Raw genomic sequence first — 21,285 nt, 5'->3', positions numbered from 1 at the left:
TGAATCAGCCATATGGTTATATCGAATTGATCTGCCGGCAGCCAAACAAAATACAAGAAAAATGTGGCCCCAAAGATAAAAAAATCCAAAATATCCAATTGTATAATAATGTAAACATAAAATGTACAACAGAACGCCTCATTATACGGTCAATTTGTATATGTGCATACGCCAATTTGTGTTTGTTGAATCGCAAATGTTTATGAATGCTGTGTGGAAATTTATACCAAAATAATCTAATCATTAGTTACTAATGTGTAAAGTGCATTAAATACATTAAGAATGGGACAGTCGGCGGGTAAAATAGGTAAGTCAAGTGAATCTGTAATTTATTTACATAGTGCATTATTAATACTGGGTAACCGTGTGGGGCATGTTGTTTGCCTATTTATATAGCAGGTTAGGTGCATGTGGGCAGCCTAAGAGAAGTCTATAAATATATTGACGATACATTGTATATGTAGTCATTTGATTATTTAATGTGCAATCATTTGGCAATTGGAGTTGCCTGCCGCATTCCAATGGGGTTTGTGACCTTCTTTCAGCCCCATACACGCGCACTGTAACAGCTGTTTGCCTTAGCGATGACACTCTATTGTGCTGCCGATAGTTTTCAAAAGCTATTATTTGAAACCAAATAAAAAGGTGGCAGCGCTAATTTCAGATACCCGCGCTATTTGCTTTTTTTTCAAAATTACTTGATGAAAATCTTGTTGATTCCTTTTTGAATGAGTTTATAAAGAAATCAACAATATATGTACACAAGAATTTTAATACTTATACACAACTTTGACTCGGTTAATATAAAAAATTATGGGAATATAAATGTCCATTAAATTTATGAGTTTCTCTGTCTATATAAAATCTTCTGTACTTAGCTTCCAATATCTGGCTTAACTAAAGATTTATGAATGTATAGCAACTATTCAGTATGAGATTAATATTTCAACTATAATTTATAGAATGGAGCCCCTTGAAAAGGGACTAATAATTGCAGCGATTATTTTTGAACTGAATTAAATGAGATACTTATGTATGGCTTATAGCGACAAAGACACCTTTTTACCTAACAAAACACCTGCACAATGCGTGGAAGTATCCTTTATTGCATTTACCAAAAGGTATAACCAGTCTCAATGCAATAAGGACATCAAATCCTTAAGCAGCTTAGAGGTACGGAAAGTCAAAAATCTGAAGTAGTGTGGAAAAACTCTCACACGGCTATGCAAACAGATTTTTTTTAATAATAGATGGGCGCGAACATTGACGTAATGCAAGGATTTAAAGTTACAGGTGCCAAGTCCAGTTACCTGCGATGTTACTCTACTTGGGTTACTCTATAGCAGTAGCAGTAAATAGTTTTGATTTCTTTGCAGCCGGTAGACAATAAATTATTGAGTTTATGGCAATGATTTCTTACAAAGCAGCTTGTAGGAAAACGTAGAAAAGCAAAGGACTGCGAAGGACAATGGAAAACCCAATAAGTGAAAAAGTAAAAGAAACTCAGAGCGCAGACAGGTAGAAAAAACGGCACTGCATATTGACCCTGGCCGAAACAAAGAGCCAGCATAATGGACTAGGATCGCAGCCAGATCTCACGTGGTATCAACTTTATATATGACTTGGCAAATACGCGAGTTTTTCCATACAAAATTTTGAAAGATTCCATAAACAAGGCTGGCAAGGAATCGCTGGGCATCGATCTACAAATATGACTTGCCGAATACGCGAGTTTTCCACATTTCCTAACGGGCCACAAGGCTTACATTTCCCATTTATTCCCGCTCCCTTCACATATGTTGATTTTTCGCGCTGTGTATTTTGGCGGGTATTTTCGGGATGTTTCGTTTCTGATATTTGATTAGCGTATGCGGATGCGCCTGCGTCTCGCCTGCTAAAGGAAGTGACGGCGTGCAAACAAGAACAAAAAACGCTAGATTTTGATCGGTTTCACCCTCACCTAGTATATATACGCATATAACTCCTGTCCTGTCCCGCCAAGCTGCACAACTGCTGCAGTCGCAGTCGCAGCGCAGGTATGCAGCGCCCAAAAAGGATCAATTTTATATGTAGACTGTTTCCTATGCATAGTATATAAACATGTGTGTACACAGCCAGGAAAATTTTTACTTACATGGAATTTTATTTGTAGTTGCTTAAAGTCAATTTAATTGGTATTTTCTTGGTTTAATTATTTAATTCAATGTTTTATAATTTCTACAGTTATTTGATTGTAATTTACCTTTATATTTTTTATAATTTTAATTTAATATTTTTTTATTTTTAACAAAGTAAATTAAATAAAACGTATTATATTTTTTTAATTGAAAGGTTAAGAAACCTTGTTTTTAACATAAGATTTTGTATACATACACACAAGTTTCTCGCAGTGTAATGCCTGCTGCTGCCGTCGCTCTCAAGTGTTTGCGTAAAATTCTTTCTTTCGTTTCCTTGCGCAAGACTGGATTAGTTTTCTATATTTATATACAATACACAACAGTTGCTATGTTCTCTCTCTTTCTCTCCGTCATATGTGATCCTCGAGATCCTTTGCATATGTCGTTTTCTAATTAAACACGCATCGGGCAACAATTTTCTTTGGGATATTTGTTACACATTTCGTCTCCAGAGTTCCGTTCGATTCGATTGATCTGAGTTCGACGATAAACGAATGAGGTTTTCCTTACCATTTACAGCTGCGCTTATCCAGGTGTTTCGTTGATAGGCAGAAATAATATCAAATATTTATGTTGCTTAAATGAAATTTTGACTTCCCCGCGCGTTTCTACCTTGTCTTTGAACAGGGTTTATTAAATTATATAATAAAGCGATTAGCTTGCGATAACATTCATTAAAACGCTTTTCATGCCCAGTTTACCATTGAAGTTTAAAGACTCTACTCTATCATATCTATGGCTAACTTATCTAACCACTTGAACCCATCATTTAATATAATATTCTAATGAAACGGAACTACTTTTCTGGCAATCTATTGCTGGGGTCAATTTCGATTTAATTTAGTTGGGAAACAATTTAATAAAGAACTTGTATATCTATTTTACGTTCCAATTAGTTGTCTGTGAAGGCTATTGTTAATATTTCCATTTTCCTGCTCATGCTGAGTTTTTTTTTAACATCATTTAGATAAACATTATATTGTTTTATTGCTGTAAAATGTGATATGAGAACTTTACTTTACTGTAGACAGAAGGCGAAATAAATTATTTGTATTAAAAAAAAAAAACATAATAAAAATGTATCGTTAGTATTTAAAAGACTAATATAACTATTTTTCAGCTAATTGTTAGCAAAGTAATAATAAATCTAATCTGGCTGCGTTGAAGCAAATATTTCATGGCTAAGATCTTCAGGATGGTACTTCTAAGATCTTGTTACTCTAGGTGATCCCAAATTTTGTAGAAATCATATCAATTACAATAGCAATATAAGTAAATGATAATATGTAATGATTGTTAATCTATGAAGAAACTGTATGCTATATAGTTTTGATATAAGAATTAGAAAATCGCGAACATTTTTTCCAATAGCTTATAAACTGAACTCAGGATACCTAAAATTTATATATTCATATTTGCATTTACAAATTGTGTTAGTGCTGTATTGTTTTAAGTCATTTTGAAGCAATGAGACCTCCACAGAGATTGGATGCGGTAAAGTGAAGTCTAAGCAAAGTCTAAACAGCTGCTGCTGCCTCGGAAGTGCAACTTTAAGCTCATGTGGTAGACTCCACTTTAAGGACATTCGCATTAGCAGACGCCTGATCCTGTGGTTGCTTTTTTGCTTAGTTTCTTTTTGTTGTTTTTTCTACTCATATGAAATATGTGGACAACTGTTGTCTGCGATGCCGATGCTATGCTCTTGATGAGGGATAATAATTGCTTTGCCGGCCACAGCGATGTCTGGTGAATGCTTTTACATACGTTGACAGCAGATGCAATTCGCCCGATCGGAAAGGATCAGCAGACAGACAGAAGGACGAAACGGGCCGTCAGACAATCGGACCGGCAGACAGCGAAAGCATTTAAATTTTGATATTAAAGTGGGAAATGCATATTCAGCATCCTGGCTGGCAGCAGGCGCGCGTTCCATCTTAAATGCAAGGAAATACAGCTGCTGTCGCTGGGCCTGGCCAAAACTAAAACAACAACAACAACAACAATAATAATAATAACAACAGCAGCAGGAGCAGCAGAAAAAGGACACGCTGTCGAAACAGGAACCACAAACAAGAAGTTGTGCAGAAATCGAAAAACCTACCCCCAGCAAAAACTATATACCTATATACATACATACATATATCGTGCAGATCGTTCGCATCTGTGGCTGCATTTTGCATTGGAAGGGGTTTTCAGTCTGTTTGTTTGTTTGCTCGCTGACCAAAAATAAAAAACCAGGTGTAAATTTTACCTCTTTCAACTCCCTTATCCCGCATACGCTTCGGCACTCACATGACGATCATATGCATGGCGCTGCATTGGGTTTCCGCATGGGTCTTTGTTGAGGCTTGACAAACACGTGGCGGACGTGCGCCAGTTGTCTGTCCCTGATAAGGCTCCACCATGCCTCACATATGTATAATATTAACCATATATGCAAAGTATATTTTTATTTTCGCCCATACACTTAGCGAAATAGAGTAGAGGCTAATTTCGAAATGAAATTTCCATCAAATGAATGTGAAATTTGTGTCTGGCTTTACTATCTCAAATTTGATTTTGATTTGCTCCGCTTTCATAGATAAGTTCTCCACAATATCTTAAGGATAAGTCCGCTTGATTTTCAAAGTATTTGATATATTTTTGGCTTTATTTAAGAGCTGATATGTTTAGTAAAAGACGAAAGTAATACAAAGTAAAGTTTTCTGTTCGAATATACAAAAGACTAATTTGATATAAACCCTATAGACCCAATACGTAACTCACTTTTTGAGAAACTTCACAGCGAATTTTAACTAAAAATGCTATAGATTTATTTTTGCCAAGTGTACGGAGTAGCCCCCAAACGGCAGCTGCCCCCATATGTTTCTCTGTGCCTGCCTGGGGGAGATAATTCTGTGTATTTTTTGCTCTGTGCAATATTCAAAGTAGTTTATTCTTAAATTTAGAATATTTTTTTTATATGTGTGGCCCCATTGGCAAAAATATACTCCCTATCTATATAGTTCTTCTCCTTCTCTCTCTGTCTTTCTCTCCATAGAGCTCGTTCAGTCGATCTCTCCCACGAACATTTGGAAACATCTGCTGACTGGTTTAAGGTTCCTTACCCTCTTTTTCTTCTCCGTCTTGCGCGTTGTGCCTGCTTCTTCTATTTGGCATTTGTCTTTTGCCTTGACAATTGTCATCATTCCCTTTTTGTGGCCATTGGGTTCAAGGTTCTATTGTTTATCCGATGTCATACGGTTTTCCGTGGCTCTATAGTTATTCTAAACCCCGTACTGTGCGTTGCCAATTTCAATCAATATCTGTAGAGAATTATTCTAAGCCAGCATTTAATGTAAATGCCAAACGAAAATGTTGCATTTCGTTTTACTACTTTGATGATCTCATGTCAATTTTTTACTTTATATTACAGAATATATGTACATTTATTGATATGGAACTTAAAAATTTCAAAGGCATTCCCCTGATTCATCAGAGTCATTTGAGAGTCTGATTATCTAATCGATTAGATTGGGCGAGCGATAAGAAACATTTACAATTATAGATTTTACAATTCTCTATTCTCAGTGGGACTTCACAAAGCTCTGACGCGAATGCAATATAAAGCACTCAACCATTAGTAAATATTGCGATATGTTTTTATCAAAATTTAAAAGAGAAAATATAAAATCAGAATTTCAGTTTTCATTATTATTGAGATAAGAAAGCTATACAATAAAACATATCATAAATTATTATATTTATATTATTTTATTTAAACCAATTTGAATACTTAATATATAAGAATGTTGTAGTCTTAAAATAGTTCTGGATTATCCAAATACTTTACTTGATTTTGGAAAATCTCATTACTAAATTGTTGGTTTGGAAAACTGTAAACTATTTTAAGCAAAAGCAACTTTCCCAAATGAACTTTACTAGGTTTAACCCCATAGCCAGAAACGCATAATAATTAAAAACAAAAAATTAAATAACAAAGAGAAGCAAAAAAAAGTTTACACACTATTCCAGTAAAATTTGGCGTACTAACACTCAACTGGGGGAAGCCAACAGACCTTTTATTGCCCCAGAGTACTAAGCAAAAAAAATTGTCTTGAACTTTACTGAACTTTGGCCAAAAAAGTGCCGCAAAACAGTTAGAGGCGTCTTCTCAGCGCAAAAGAGCAGCAGCTTGGTCAAAATGCAGGCGGCTTACAAACCTGGCCTAGAACAGCCGCCAGCAGCAGCAGCAGCAGCAACAACAACTGCATTCGGCTATCAAGGTGCACCAACGATCAAACAGGAACAACAACAACAGTATTGAGCAAATTATAAGGGAGGTTCAATACACGCGAAAGCAGGCACAAAAGCGAAACCATAGTAAATAAGAAACAGCTGCAAGTAGAGCTGCGTCGGTGTTGTTGCCTGTGCCGCGCTCTCTCACGCTGCTCTTCCTCTCAGTTAGAGATGTGCGCAATAGCAGTTGAGCTAAGTAACAGAAGCACGAGCAACCGCTACACACAGTAAATGATATTAATATGAGTTTGCTTAAGCACAACTTTTACTCTCCTTCTCTTAACTATTTATACAGAAGACTCAAATTTTCAATATTTATAAGAAGTTTATGAGAAACAGATCTTCAAGGATTAAATGCGAGTTGTTATGAGAAGCAAGGATTCAGTACGAGCGAGACAATTGGTTTGTTGCTCTTGCGCTCACGCGTACATCGCTAGTCAGCTGACGCTGGCGCTGACGCCGCCGTAGACGCCGCCGTCGTCGCTGACTGCGCAGCCTTTTTACTTTGCCCGTTGGCTGGCGCTGCAAAGAAGTTTCAGTTTGAAAATAAACGTTGAAGCTGGCGCACACGTTCGTTCGCTTCGCTTCGTTCCGTCTCGTCTTCGTTCCGTTCGCGTTTGTTGTTTGTTCGCGTTTGTTTGTACCGTTGCAAACAATACACAAATCAACAATAAATTACCAAAATGTTTTAAATGTTTAATAAACTCTGTACCAAATAAAACAAAAAGAAAAGTTTGAAAGCACGCAAGGTTTTTGGTTCTTGCTTTTTAGCTTTTAGCGCATTTTGTCCGTTAGTTTTTCGTTCGAATTTTCACAAAAAAAAAGCCGTTCAAAATGGGTCTGTCGGATATACCAGTCAACTATATGCAGCAGCAGCAACAACAACTCCATCATCATCAGCACAATCATCATCATCAACTAAATGCCGCGGCGGCCGCTGCACACGTTTTGGCAATGGAGAACAGCGAACTTTTGATGAGTCCCAAGGACAAAATGTCCAGCAAAAAGAAAATGCATTTACTGAAGAAAATCAAGAAACGCTTTGGACTCGGTTAGTACAGAAAAAAAAAAAAAACATTACTTCATTTAAATTGCAGCGTGCGAGAAATCTGTTTTGAACTATGTATATAAATAATTCATGGCAAAAGCTACTTGAATTCATTTTTGCATATCTTGAAAAATTTCCCACATAATATTAAAATGTGCGGGGCTGTGTGTGCGTGTGTGCTGTTAATGAATGCGGCAAAGATAAATAAATACATTTTAAGTCAGAAAAACAACAATAAACAGCAGCGTGTTTCTGAATACATTAGCGTTTTTTGCTCTCTAAATAAAAAGATCAGTCATAAAACTCACAGCAAAAACCTCTTGAGATTGTTTAAACAATAGCCAAGTCGCGTGTGTTTAAAATTAGACTCGGAAACTCTATTTTTTACATAGGGCATAAATCTAATAATGTTTTGCTTTTCTTTCTAAACGGATGAGCCTCAGCTATGCCTGCGATAAGCTTCTACAGAACGTTGCTTCTCTTAGTTCCTAGAATATTAATTCACACGAAATAATATATGCCATTTCCAGTTAAACATTTAACATTTTTAATCTATCTATAACTAATCTATTTAATCTAGTTGTGCTAAATTCAAAAGCAGAAATTAGATTAAAATACATTTAGTTACTCAACTATCTCCTAAATTTCTCTTTAATGCATCAAATCAGCTTTCAGTTCTTTTAGAGCCTGCCAACTTCCTTTCAATATTCTTAGCCGGAAGTGCCTGTAGATCTCTCATCAACACAAAATAATAAAACTAACAAGAAATTGCAAAGTCCATAAACAAACTCAAATCAAGCAAAATGTATGTTTATATAGTATGTATATACATTTTTATACATATATATGTAATCGCACACGGCGCGGTTATGTTTACATATAACACCGCGATTGCGGCGCTCAATTTTTGACATTTTGTTTTGATTGCTGTTGCTGCAGCTGGAAAAGCCTCTCTTGGCTCGCGCACTCTCTCAGCTTTTGTTCTATGGCGGCAGGCGAAGCAGCAGAAGAAGTATGAGACGGGAAAAAAAATACCAAACCAAGCCCCAAGCCAATGACGCATACATTACGACTGGCCACCACACCCCCCCTGGGTCCCTCGACTAACCCAACAAGTCTGGCCAAATGCCCCATTCAGCAGTTGCAGAGTGTTGTCGTTGTTGTTGTGGTTGGATTTGTACGCGAAGCGCCGTTTTAGCCGTCGGCAACTTGGGCAAAGTAAAAGAGGTAAAGCAAAGCAACAGCAACAACAAAAAACGAGCAGGCAGAAGACAAGCTTTAAAGCTAGGTTATGGAGAGGGGCCGGCGGCTTGAGGCGAGTTGTAGCTGCGTTTTTTGACTTGCCTCTTACTCTTCCCATCCACATCCAATTTTATTCCATTTCGTTTTGAACGTGCGGCATTTGCGCTGCGTATCGGTAATCAATGAAATTACTTTGTTTTTGTTTTTTTCTGCTGCCTGGAATCAGCTGCTTGTTGTTGTTATTATTATTGTAGTTGCTGTCTTTGTTTTTTTTCTCTATTACACTTTGTTAGCGCTTATTGTTGTTGTTGTTGTTGTTATGTCTTCTGCTGTTTGCCTGTTGGCATGCCATAGACAAAGTCTTTGCTTTTGGCTTTGGCTTTGGTTTATCTGCTTTTACTCGAGCTTCTCACGGTTTACTTTTGTTGTTGCTATTGCTGTTGCTGGCGCTGCCAACTTCACTCAAATTTCAAATGCATTCTGTGGGCTTCATTTGTTACGCGCCGACAAATATTTGCTCATCAGTGCTTCTCAAACTCCCCCAAGCACGCACGTACCTCTGCATATGTATGTAAGTGTGTGTGTTAAATAAAAATCGCGCAACTTTCAATTGCTTCGCTCATTTTTGTTGGTTTGCTTTGCCTATGAGCTCATGTGAGAGTGAGCCCCACATGCGTCATCCTTCAAAGCTTGCGGACAGTGCAGCACACGCACACACACATACATGGACAAAAAGATATTTTTGCTATTTGCGGTCAAGCCGATAGCCATTTGAGCAGATAAGAGAGTTAAACGTAGAACTTTCAACTACTACAACTGTTACTTTACACACACACACACATACTCACACACTTTTGTATGTTTAAATGCTTTCTCGTCGTGAGAGCGTAAGCGTCGTTCAAAGAGAGCCTGCGTAACCTTCAGCTATTTATGTTCCCAACGAAAGCTTTCATAACAAATGAAACCCTTCAATTAGCTAAAAGGAAAGATATTAATGCATATTCTAAAAAAGCATGTCTTATTATTTATCATAGTGACCTATATTGTATGTAGTTTTAATGTTTTCTCTCCATTGTTTATCAGTTAATGAACCAGCCTGACGGCTGGGGACTTGCAACAGCCGAATATATCTACAAAGAAATATTGTTAACAGTTTACCAGACACATAGATAATAGTTGTACACCCCATAGATACATAGATAAAACTGTCTTGGGTGTCGCAACACAGCTGGCCAGGTAGCAACAGGTAAGGCGGCCAAGATGCGGGACAGCTGCCTTCCATTCCTTCTTCTCTCGGGCATGAACACACGCAAAAGGCAACGCAGAGCAATTATCTACGCCCCGGTCGGCCAACAGGGCTGATAAATCAAGAGATAGATAGATAGTTACCTACCTACGGGTTGTCCAAAAAAATATCCACATTCAGCCGTTCATCGATTGGGTTTTTATTTTGGGCTCGTATTCTTGTTTCGCTGTCATGTTTTCATTTTTATACATTTCTTGTGGCGTTGGCATATTAATAAAGCTCGGTCTCTTGGCTATTCATTCAATTTCGCTCAACTAGATTTGTCGGCTATTTTTGCAGCTGTTCGCAGTTTAGCTTTATGCATAATTATGAATAAACTGACAGAATTAACATATTGCGCCTATTAGCTGAACTAATTTTGGAATGATGGAACACCTGGAAAGAATATGCCAATTAGGAGAACAATGTCAATGCGAATTCCCAAGGGCTTATGCCAAGCGGCGTAATCGGTGCTTAAAAGAGAACGATCGCAGACGCTCGTAAAGTTGTTAAGCTTTTCCAAGTAATAAATACGTGATAAACAATAAAAATCCACTTGCATTGTTATCTACTCAAATGCATTGTTATAATTTCATAATGATGTGTAAGCTCTTCAGTTGTCTCGGTCTATTATACGCGTGCTTATGCCCATCTATCTCTTTCGCTCTTGTTGCGCTTGAGTGATTTAATTACTAAGAGGCAGCAGCAGCAGCAGCTGAAGTGGTCTAAGAGAATTGTAGACAAGCAGAGGTTGCGACGCTGCTGTGCAGTCAAGTGCGCCGGCTTCTCGCATATGTGTGAGGAAATGCAATATGTATGTGTGAGTGTGCATGTAACTGTTCGCTAGCCCTTTCTCATCAAACGTAGCAACAATTGCAACGCTTCGATAAACAACAACAAAACGAAACGGAAGAGAGCCAAGTCCGCCATCTTATCTTTTTCGAGTATACATAGTTTATGTTATTTTCATACTTTATATACATATGCATGTATGTATGTATGTACATTTCTTCAACTGAAACGGGGCTCCACTTGCTATTTTGAGCGTTGCGCTGCTTCTTGCCAGGGGTCGCATGCTTCGCTGCGCATATAGAAAACAGCCAAAAAGCCCCTTCTATCCCCTAACGCCGCCACCTACAACATGCACACAAATTTCCATAAACACAACAGCAGACAAGATTCATAAACAGCGCGACTTGTAAAAATAAACCATGTAAAATTTGACTTGGACACCCTCGTGGCAGCAGCTAATTATATAAAAATGCGACAGTGTGTGTGATAGATTGAGGCAATGTTATGACAGTCATTGAACCCTTGAGGTGTGATCAATATTTTTAGCTGAAGCCAAGCAAGCAGGAACTTTTTACCAATGCACTGTTTGTTCCCTCTGTCGCGTTGGCAAGGGAAATTTCGCTTAAGGGAAATTTAACTGTTGCGCACATTCAAACAATGCCACCGTTTAAGCTATCGCGCTTTGACTCTTTCACACACATACTCACGCACATGACTTTGTCATGCATCCCATGGCAGCGTCATCAGATTTCGCTTAATCGCATAAAAAAAAGTGCATTGTACGACTGCAGCAGCAACAGAAACAGCAATAGCGCAACAACAATAACAACACTCAATAGTTTTGACCTCTCGCCGGCCCTCGGCTATCGTCGGCCGTTTATTGCGCAATTATTTCTTGTTCTTTATTATATTTTATTTGCCCGTTCTCTATGGTCAATTTGCTCATTTGTGCTTTTACGGCTTCTGAAGTTGCATTGTGTTAGAGCGGGCAGCCTGCTCGCCCAGACAGACTGAAAGAGAATGAGAGATGGAAGGAAGAGGACGGCAGAGAGTGCGAGTATGTGTAATTGGTCTGACGCTTTAGTGGCTTCCGCTGCGGCAGAGCGGAAGCGGTTTTGCATGTACCAAAAGTAAAACAGTAGAACAGTGGTTATGCATGCATCAAAAATGAAAAACAGCAACAAGTTGTTCGCTCTCTCTCTTTCACTCACTGTTAGAAAGCAGCAATTTGTATTTGGCGCTGCCGGCCTACGCACCGGTTTTGCTGTTGTTGTTTTGTCATAGGTTATAGGTCACGTGTCGGCTTACATTGTCATTGTTGCCCACGTGCGTTGGCAATGTGGAACGTGTGGCAACAATTAACGCGAAGGCCTCTTTAATTATTGCCGGAAATGCTTGACAATTAAAGTAAAGGCGTGCGGGCGGCAGCGGCGGCGGCAGCGGCGGCGGCGTTTGTGTAGATCGATTTCAAAGTATATCAATTGGTGCGGCCCACGTTGGCGCTGCGTTAGTATTAGTGGTCAATTGACAGAGCTGCTAGATGAACTCAGCTTTTGAGTGGGTGAACTCTTCAATGGCGTGTGGCTTTCGCTTAAGCTTCGACTTGTAGGCTTGTCCAACTAAAAGCCCACATATTAACTCTCATTTTAGACGCCCCGAACCCACACACACACACACACATACATACATACAACTAACCTAACGCACACCTATTACCGGGAAAATTAGTTAGAAGAAAATGCACATTGCGTGGGCAGCGCATAACTCAATTTGTGGGCAGACTTGTGCGGCCAGTGTTGCCACTTGTCAAGCAATTCTCACACCCATAAAAAAAAAACAACAACTTCCATATTGGACTCTATGCGAAATTCTTGTGTGTGCAACAAATCAGCGTTGATTTATGTTAATTAATTGCGCCATTTATGAGGGACAGCAAATTAGCATATAATAAAATATATGTAACTGTACAACTGCACGCATTCATGATAAAGAATGCAAGCTTACAAAAGTTATTTGCTCTAAGGCGTAAATTGATTTATCAGTAGAAAATGTTTTACTTGACTCGCTCTCAAAGCGGTTTAGAGCTTTTATTTAAAGATATATACATAAATGTTTTTCATGCTACGGCTATATTAATTCATATTCTCAAGTCTTCTCGTAGCTAACGAAAGCTCACTTAAATATATGTATCATTATGTATTAGCTTATTATAAATCATATTGTTATTATGACCGCGTTATGGCTTGTAGAGCACTTAAAAAGTCTTCAAGGCACTTCAAATTCCAATCTAATGATCACTCAGCCCCACACACACAAATGATTCCAAACGATCAATTTACTCCGTCAGTCTTGTGATCTTCATCGTTGATCTGTTACATGAAGTTGGCCCACAATGGGCCATCTAAGCAATTTGAGTGCTACCTCAGCTATTTTTATGACACCTGCATGATTTTCTCATATATATGTATATGTTTTTTGTCTTTGTCTATTTTCCACCCGCAGCTGTGGCTGCCCCTTTGAGAGTTTACTCATCGATGCTGCAGTTGCAATTATTGTAGCTTGTTACAGGTTTTTTTTAGCCGAAAATAGTCAAGCATCTACTTTATATATATATATAGATATCTCCTATATATACAAATTTGGAGTCGTGGGAATTTTTTTACTTTTTGCTCACGGCCAGCGTGGGAAATGTTTGAGACGCGTCTGCACTCAACGGTAAATCAGGTTTTTCCTTTAGCCAAAAAAAAAAGTGTACGAAAATTTGCCTGCGATCGTTTGGCAGGTCGTTCGCTTCGTTTTCGGCTTGGCACGGTTCGGTTTTTCGCCAACGGAAAGACGTCGGCAAAACGCCAAAAAGCTCTCTGAACTTGTACAGCGGTCCCTGAATGATTGTAATGTGCGCATCAGATTGCCCAATTTGTGCCGAGCTGATGATGAGAGCAAAAAACTAATTGAAACCAAAAGAAATATTCAAATTGCAGCGATCAGATATACAAAACACATACATATATTATGATACTTTTGGATTTGTGTGGATCATTAACGCTGACTGCCGACTGATACATACATATATGATCATCTGTAATCACGTCAATAAAACCGAAATTTCGATAGGTCTATGTGATTTCCATATGATAAGTCCAACTGATTTCACAGAAGTAAAGATTTTACATGCACGATCAATTATTTTGATTCATTCTTATCTTATTTGCGTTCTTATTACATACCCTATGTTTTAATGGATTATCTGTTAGTCAGCTGTATCAACATTGGAACTAAACTAATATACTTATCTGTATTTGCGATAATCAGCTGATATGAATATTTGTAGGTGTCGGTAATTGTATTATCTATAAATGTGTATAATTACGCTCTATCTAGAGTCGACCCACTCCATGATCAATTGACTGTCCATAAGATCCCACAGACGATCTACATTGCGTTTGCTTCAGTTGATTCGATTCAGTAGTCCTTCAGCCCCATGATAATTAGTGATCAGCAGTTGATCATTTTCCATCCGGCATTGCTAATAGAATTAGCCCAGCCGTCATGAACCCAACTCCGTTTACCAATTGAGCGGCCAGCTAATTAATTGACCAAAGTTGCCAGCTAATTGAAATGATCGTCGCGTAGCCCGTTAACCGTTTGATTTAAGCGTTGGCTCCAACAGAATACAGGGGAAAAACGATAACAAGAAGACATGATATTACGAGTATTTCATTCATGTCGACGATGTCTCGACTACTGAGGTCTGGGCTTTGTCTGCATGTCTCACTCTCTCCCTCTCTCTCGCTCTCTTTCTATGTATGTCTGTCTGTCTGTGTCTGGGCAAAAAGTAGGCGTCGCAGTTGTTGCCGCCGCCGCCGCCAGGCGACATCCTGCAGCTAATAAGCCCCAATACACGTAGCCACGATGAAGAAGAAGCAGCAACAGCAGCAAATGCAGCGCAAAACGTGATTTCCGACTTCCTCGTTCATAAATATTGATGCAATGCATTCTATGCTCATGTAGCTGTTGGCCTAGCTGCCAGATCTTTGGCATTATTTTGAACTGGTCTGCTGCCGCCACTTCAGCTTGTTCTTCTTTTTCTTCGTCTTCCCTTGAGCTGCTCTCAGCTAAGCGGAAGTTGAGCTGCTGCTGCTGCTGCTGCGGCTGCGGCTGTTGCTTCCTTTGAGCTCGACTTCCTGGCTGCGCCGGAAGCGCACAAGTTTCTGCTCTTTGGGTCTCGACAGTCACAGATTTGTCTGCCTTTATGCAGCTACCACTTTCTCCCCCTATCTCTCTATCTCGCTCGCTCTTCAAGTCTCACCCCTATTTCATTCGGGGCAACGAACGCATCGTATTTCAACCCTCGACAGAGATACTTTGCCTCTGTCTCTAGCTTAGTGTCCAAATTTTTTGTTCGCTTTTCGTAATTTGAACATCTGCCGTTTCTTTTTTCTTTCTGTGTATTTTGGTGTTCTCTAGCAACCCTTGTTGATCGCTTTGCTACCCTTAGCTGCACTCAGCGAGGGTTGTTTTACCTGTCTCGGTGCAGCTGCCTCGCCGAGGCACGAGCAGCTGCCACATGCCGCCTGATCAAATAATGCCCAAATGGATCCTTCAAGACGCTGTGCGACCGCCTGTTGTGCGTGCCTCTCTGTCACTCCACCAACTGCAATCTCCATCCCTCTCTCGCTCACGCCGTCTTTGAGCCATTGTTGAGACGGTGCCACGCGCCGCGTATCAACATGGTAATCAGTCTGCCGTCTGTCCGCTTCATTGTCCTGCTGTCGCATTTGCTGCGGCTGCTGCTGCTGCTGCTGCTGCTGCGGCGTTCGTCTCTCCTCTCATCTTGCGATCTCAGAGGCAACTGTTGTCTGGCATTCCGCCGCATTCCATATGCCCCAAAGCCTCGAACCTGTCGCCCAGAAATACCTGAATCCTCATTATTATCGCAACCAACTTGAGGCACAGTTTTTACTGTTCGTCTGGTAATTTGTCTTGCAGCTGCTATCGCTCTCAAGGGCTCTCCATGTGCATTAATTGTGACAATCAGTCGGAAGGCTATGCGATGTAGAAAAGGTGTTTAATCAATTTCGTTGATGAACAGTCGATTGAAGTTAACATGTCATTTAACACGCAGCTACAAAGGCTAAAGGTGTTGGCTATTTAACTTGCGGATTTTTCAGAAGATAAAAGTTGCTCAGATGTAGCTTCATGTTGCCATTCCAGTGTAATCAATCTAATTACCAGTTGCATTTAATCCTCATGTCAAAGTTTTATGATTTAGTCTCAAGTGTCTCCCATCAAAATTGTTATTATACCATCTAAAAGTTATTTGAGCTGACGATCTGGCAACCTTCTCTTACCTAACTTCAACAACAGTTACAATTCCCAGATAGATTTTTATAGCAAATAGCAGCTGAGCTCTCGAGTTACATGGAGTCATAGAAAAATATACTTAGTAGCTCGCGCAGGTAGACTTCAAGCATTTTCATTTGACTGCACACACACTTCCTCCCCCTCTCTCTCTTTACACCTCCCTCTTTCTTTCTTTATCTCTCCCTCTCTCTTCTCCCTCGGCTGAGACATTCAACGAAGCGTATGGATTCCTAAGCCCATGTGCTAGTTCTCATATTACAAAACTCTTTAACAGTAGCCCCTCAAACAAGAGGCATTAACCCCTTCGACATGCAGACGTACCCCTAAGAGTCAGATCGCGCAGCACGTGACTTTGATGTGGGCGCAGATTATTGAACTCTTTATTCCACTTTTTTTTTTTCTCCTGTTTTTGGATTGACAATTTTATGAAATAGCTTTTCGATCAACGTTCGATACGAGCTGAGAGAATTTATAGCAGCTGTCGCTGCACGAATTTCTCGGAAGAGTTCAAGTGCAGCGAGTTCCAGAGAAAGGTACGAAAATCATATGTGACGAAATGCTCAAGTGTTTGGCAGAGTTATCAAATACATTTCCTGGCTTGTTGATGGAATCTCAGATGGAGTCTTAATATAAGAAACAAAACCTTTATTTATATAAGTTTTAAGCTTTAGAAATAACAGATTATACTTATTGATGGGCATTTTTGTTCAAACTTAGGGGCTTCATTATTCATTTAATCAGTTGAATTAAGCTTTTTTACCAGTAAACTGAAATCTCTTACTTCATCCTGATTTTCTACCGTTCTTCGATTCTTTACTCATCCCAACATTTCTCCACTTTATTTGCAGTTCGCCGCTCGCCCTCCTCCTGCCCGGGTCCAAATAATCTGCCGCCTTTGCAATTCCATACGGTGCACGGCGACAATATACGCATCTCGAGAGATGGCACGCTGGCGCGTCGCTTTGAGAGCTTCTGCCGTGCCATCACCTTCTCGGCACGTCCGGTGCGCATCAATGAGCGCATTTGTGTGAAGTTTGCAGAGATTTCGAACAATTGGAACGGAGGCATTCGATTCGGTTTCACCAGCAACGATCCGGCCTCGCTGGAGGGCGCATTGCCCAAGTACGCGTGTCCCGATCTCACAAATCGTCCTGGCTTCTGGGCCAAGGCGCTGCACGAGCAATACTGCGAGAAGGACAACATTCTGTACTACTATGTGAACAATGCCGGCGATGTCATCTATGGCATCAACAATGAGGAGAAGGGCGTCATTCTATCGGGCATCGATACGCGCGGCATGCTCTGGACTGTGATCGACATCTATGGCAATTGCACGGGCATTGAGTTTCTGGATGCACGCATTTATATGTACCAAACCCAGCAGCAGCAGCAGCAGTTGCCACAGCAGCTGGCACATCAGCAACTGCAACAACAACAGCAGCAGCAACAGCAACAGCAACAACAACAGCTGCCACAGCAACAGCTCTCCGCACACCATCCACTGCAGCAATCGCGTCGTTCGCTGCCAGGCGGCGGTTCCGGCATCGTGGCGGACCACGAACTGGAACGACATGTGATGCCATCGCTGCAGTCGCTGCATCTGGCCGGCACAGCCGCCGGCATTGTGGAGCACGATCTGGCGAATGGCTTGCCACCGTTGCGCTATAACGCCAATGGACGCCTGATACCCGTGCCCTTCCACATTACCAAGGGTCGGAATGTGCGGCTGTCGCACGATCGCTTCATTGCCTCGCGCACCGAGTCGGACTTCTGCCAGGGCTATGTGTTCACGGCGCGACCCATTCGCATTGGCGAGAAGCTGATTGTCCAGGTGCTCAAGACCGAACAGATGTATGTGGGCGCTCTGGCGCTGGGCCTTACCTCCTGCAATCCGGCGCTGCTGCAGCCAAACGATTTGCCCAACGATTCTGATTTTCTGCTCGATCGCCCCGAATATTGGGTGGTCAGCAAGGACATTGCTGCGGCGCCGCAGCGTGGCGATGAGATTGCCTTCTTTGTGGCGCCCAATGGCGAGGTCAGCATCAGCAAGAACAATGGGCCAGCTGTGGTTGTCATGCACGTGGATCAATCCCTCCAGCTGTGGGCCTTCCTCGATGTGTATGGCTCGACGCAATCGCTGCGCATGTTCCGTCAGCAGCTGCCCAATATGGTGGCCTATCCCTCGCAGCCGCAGTTGGGCGCAGCTGGTGCTTGTGCTGCTGCCGCTGTCGTCGCTTCCTCCACAAATGCCTCCAGCTCACGCATGCTGCCCATGACGGAGTCGCTGAACAGCCTGAATGCCACACAGCTGATGGGCGCATCCAAAATGCAATTGAATGTTACCCAGTCGACGAGCACCTTGGCCACCAATGGCAACGGCAATGGCAGCCGCATGATCAGCATGCCCTCCAACGGCGACATCCTGCAAATCCAGCCAAACGGCGGCGGCACCGTGCTCGTCGTCAATCTGCCCCCAGCCAACAGCTCGCACGATCTCAATGGCCAGCTAACAGCTCGACAGGTCGGCCCGACAGCGACCACTGTTAGCAGCAGCGGCATTCTAGCCGGCGCCTGCTCTAGCGGTACCTTGATCAGCACTACCAGCAGCCAGCAATACATTGAGGTGAGTTGAATACATCGCAACTAGCTAAAATAAATATGTAGAAGAAAAGGGTATCAATTTTATCAATATGAGACTGTCAATTCTCAGTTTAATATTTCTGCATTTACTTTTTATAAAAAGTTTACTTTTTCAAATGTTGCTGTTCCGTTTATCCATCAAACAGAAAAGTCTCATATATAATTATGCATATTTATCCTATTAATATTTGGTCACACTTATAATTGTTGCTTTCTGGCAGCACACACAAAAAGCTAAGTTGGCTGCATCATATTCCCACTGAAGTGATTTGAATAGCTGATGAACTGCGCTTATTCAAAGACATTTTAATAACAATTTTTAATTATATAAAATACTAAATAAATTTTCTTTCTCGCCTTGCAGCCCGTTGCCCAAAGCACAAACACATTGAATGGCAGCAAATGGAAGGACAGCCTCAGCGATCAGCAGAGCACCGACTCTAGTGCCGAGTGCACGATTTGCTACGAGAATCCCATCGATTCGGTGCTCTACATGTGCGGGCACATGTGCATGTGCTACGATTGCGCCATCGAGCAGTGGCGTGGCGTTGGAGGTGGACAATGTCCGCTCTGTCGAGCGGTGATTCGCGATGTCATTCGCACTTACACCACTTAGAAAAAAAGCAAAAATAAAGAAAAATTAAACAAATACACTTTGAACATCCATCAAGAAAGCACACTCACTAAACAGACGAAAAATAACAAAGCGATGCATTTTCTCTTCAAAAGACGCAGCAATTTCCTAACTTAGAACTCGCATTCAAAATAAGCATAAAAAAAAACCATACAGAAATCAATTTAATATTTTATATACTACAAAAATCTTAAAAAATTCAACACAAAAGTTTTTAAAATTAAAAAACAAAAAAAAAACTGCTTAGTATTAGCAACTAGTTTTGATATTACAAAACTACAACCTGAAACAATTAACTGATAGCTGATATCAATATTTTTGCAAATATTTATAAGAAAAACTTTAAGAAACTGCAAAAAGAAAAAAATACTATGACTTTATTTATGCTTAATATTAGCTCTACAAATATGATTAGTGAATATATACGTATATATCTATATATATTTAATTTTTTGTGATTTTAATGCTAAGTGCTAAAGATTTGTTTCAACCTAATTTAAATATATATATATAATTATTAAATTTTTTTAAAGAATTCAATTGCGATGTATTAGAATGTTACATAAATTTAAAAAACCAAAGTATTTTTATATAGCTCTTAGTTTCATTGGCATTGACGAATTGAAAGAGTTGTTGCAAATTTTCGTATGATTTTCGAACGAAATTTCCAAATTTTTGTGCAAAAAAGTGAAAACCGAAATCAACTTAATATATATTATATTTTTTATTTGAATCAGTTTGGTGCTAAATGTTTTGGATTATTATATGAAATTGTTAAGATTTAAATATAGATGAAAAAATTGAATTAAGTTTGCAGCAACTGGAAAAAATGCACAATGAGAACCTTAATGAGCACATAGTATACATAGAAGAACCAAAACTCTGCCGTCAACTAAAACTAAAATAAAATATTTTATATAAATAATACTTGAAAAAATCACACCTAAAAAACACCAAATGAAAAACAAAAATTATATTAACCACAAAATATTAAGGAAAAATGTTGATTTTGCACCAAAATAGACAAAACAAAATATTTCAATTAAGTTTAATCTATAAGTACTTAAGTTAATTTCTAGTCAACGAATTATGCTGAAGTTTAGTAGAAAAGACGATTTCACTTGGAAAAAAGTTTATAAGATTAAAAAACAACGCACGCTTTGCAATTTTAAGGAGATGCATTTTATGAGAACTATCATTAAGTAGTGCACAGTTTTAAACAAAAAATAAAACAGAAACCAACATAGAACAAAAGACTTTGCTTGAAAAAATAAATATTTATGAGAAATGGATATAAATTATCATATATAATCTAAAAGGATAATGAAAACATGCAGTTAGAGAATTGCCAATAATTAATTAACACACTCACAAAACACTGACTACCAACCAGAACAAATATAAACTAAACTTTACCTAAGATTGTATTAAAAACATGAATTGAAACAAAAGCAAAAAATAAATAAATAGGAAATGAAACAAAGAATTTTGCTAAATGTAGCAGAAGCTACTGAACTATTTTTGTTATAAGAAAGATGAATTTCAGATGGAAAAATGAGACATATGTTATTGCCACTATTGATAATTAAATTTAATTTTTTTAAAAAACTTGTACTATTTCGAAATTGAATGAAATGGAACAATGCCTAGTTATGAATAAACAATGTATTTATGAAACTATATATGAAATATGTAAGACAATGCAATGCTGTAATACCATTAAATACTTAACAAGAACATTTAAATTCATGAGAAGTTTTATTTAATAACAATGACTGGGTTTCTTTGATAATAGTTGTGTTGGTGGAGTTTATTTATATTTGAA

General features: G+C 39.5%; 1 protein-coding gene across 2 annotated transcripts; it reads left to right on the top strand.

Moving 5' to 3' along the window:
• The first annotated feature begins 18 nt into the window (after positions 1-18).
• On the top strand, positions 19-21,057 carry neur (E3 ubiquitin-protein ligase neur). 2 transcript variants are annotated; one of them, XM_018111658.3, is made up of 3 exons: positions 19-307; positions 17,035-18,809; positions 19,191-21,057. In XM_018111658.3, the coding sequence occupies exons 1-3, from the start codon at positions 283-285 to the stop codon at positions 19,440-19,442; spliced, it is 2,052 nt and encodes a 683-aa protein (XP_017967147.1). In that variant the 5' UTR covers positions 19-282; the 3' UTR covers positions 19,443-21,057. The 2 variants fall into 2 exon arrangements, with proteins under 2 accessions (XP_017967147.1, XP_017967146.1); XM_018111657.3 differs by lacking the exon at positions 19-307 and adding an exon at positions 6,982-7,506.
• Positions 21,058-21,285: the final 228 nt, after the last annotated feature.

Source organism: Drosophila navojoa, chromosome 2 (genome assembly GCF_054131105.1).
Source record: "Drosophila navojoa isolate 15081-1374.11 chromosome 2, UAZ_NAV_1.0, whole genome shotgun sequence".
Taxonomy (NCBI): Eukaryota; Metazoa; Arthropoda; class Insecta; order Diptera; family Drosophilidae; genus Drosophila; species Drosophila navojoa.
This window is presented reverse-complemented; position numbering and strand designations above follow the sequence as displayed.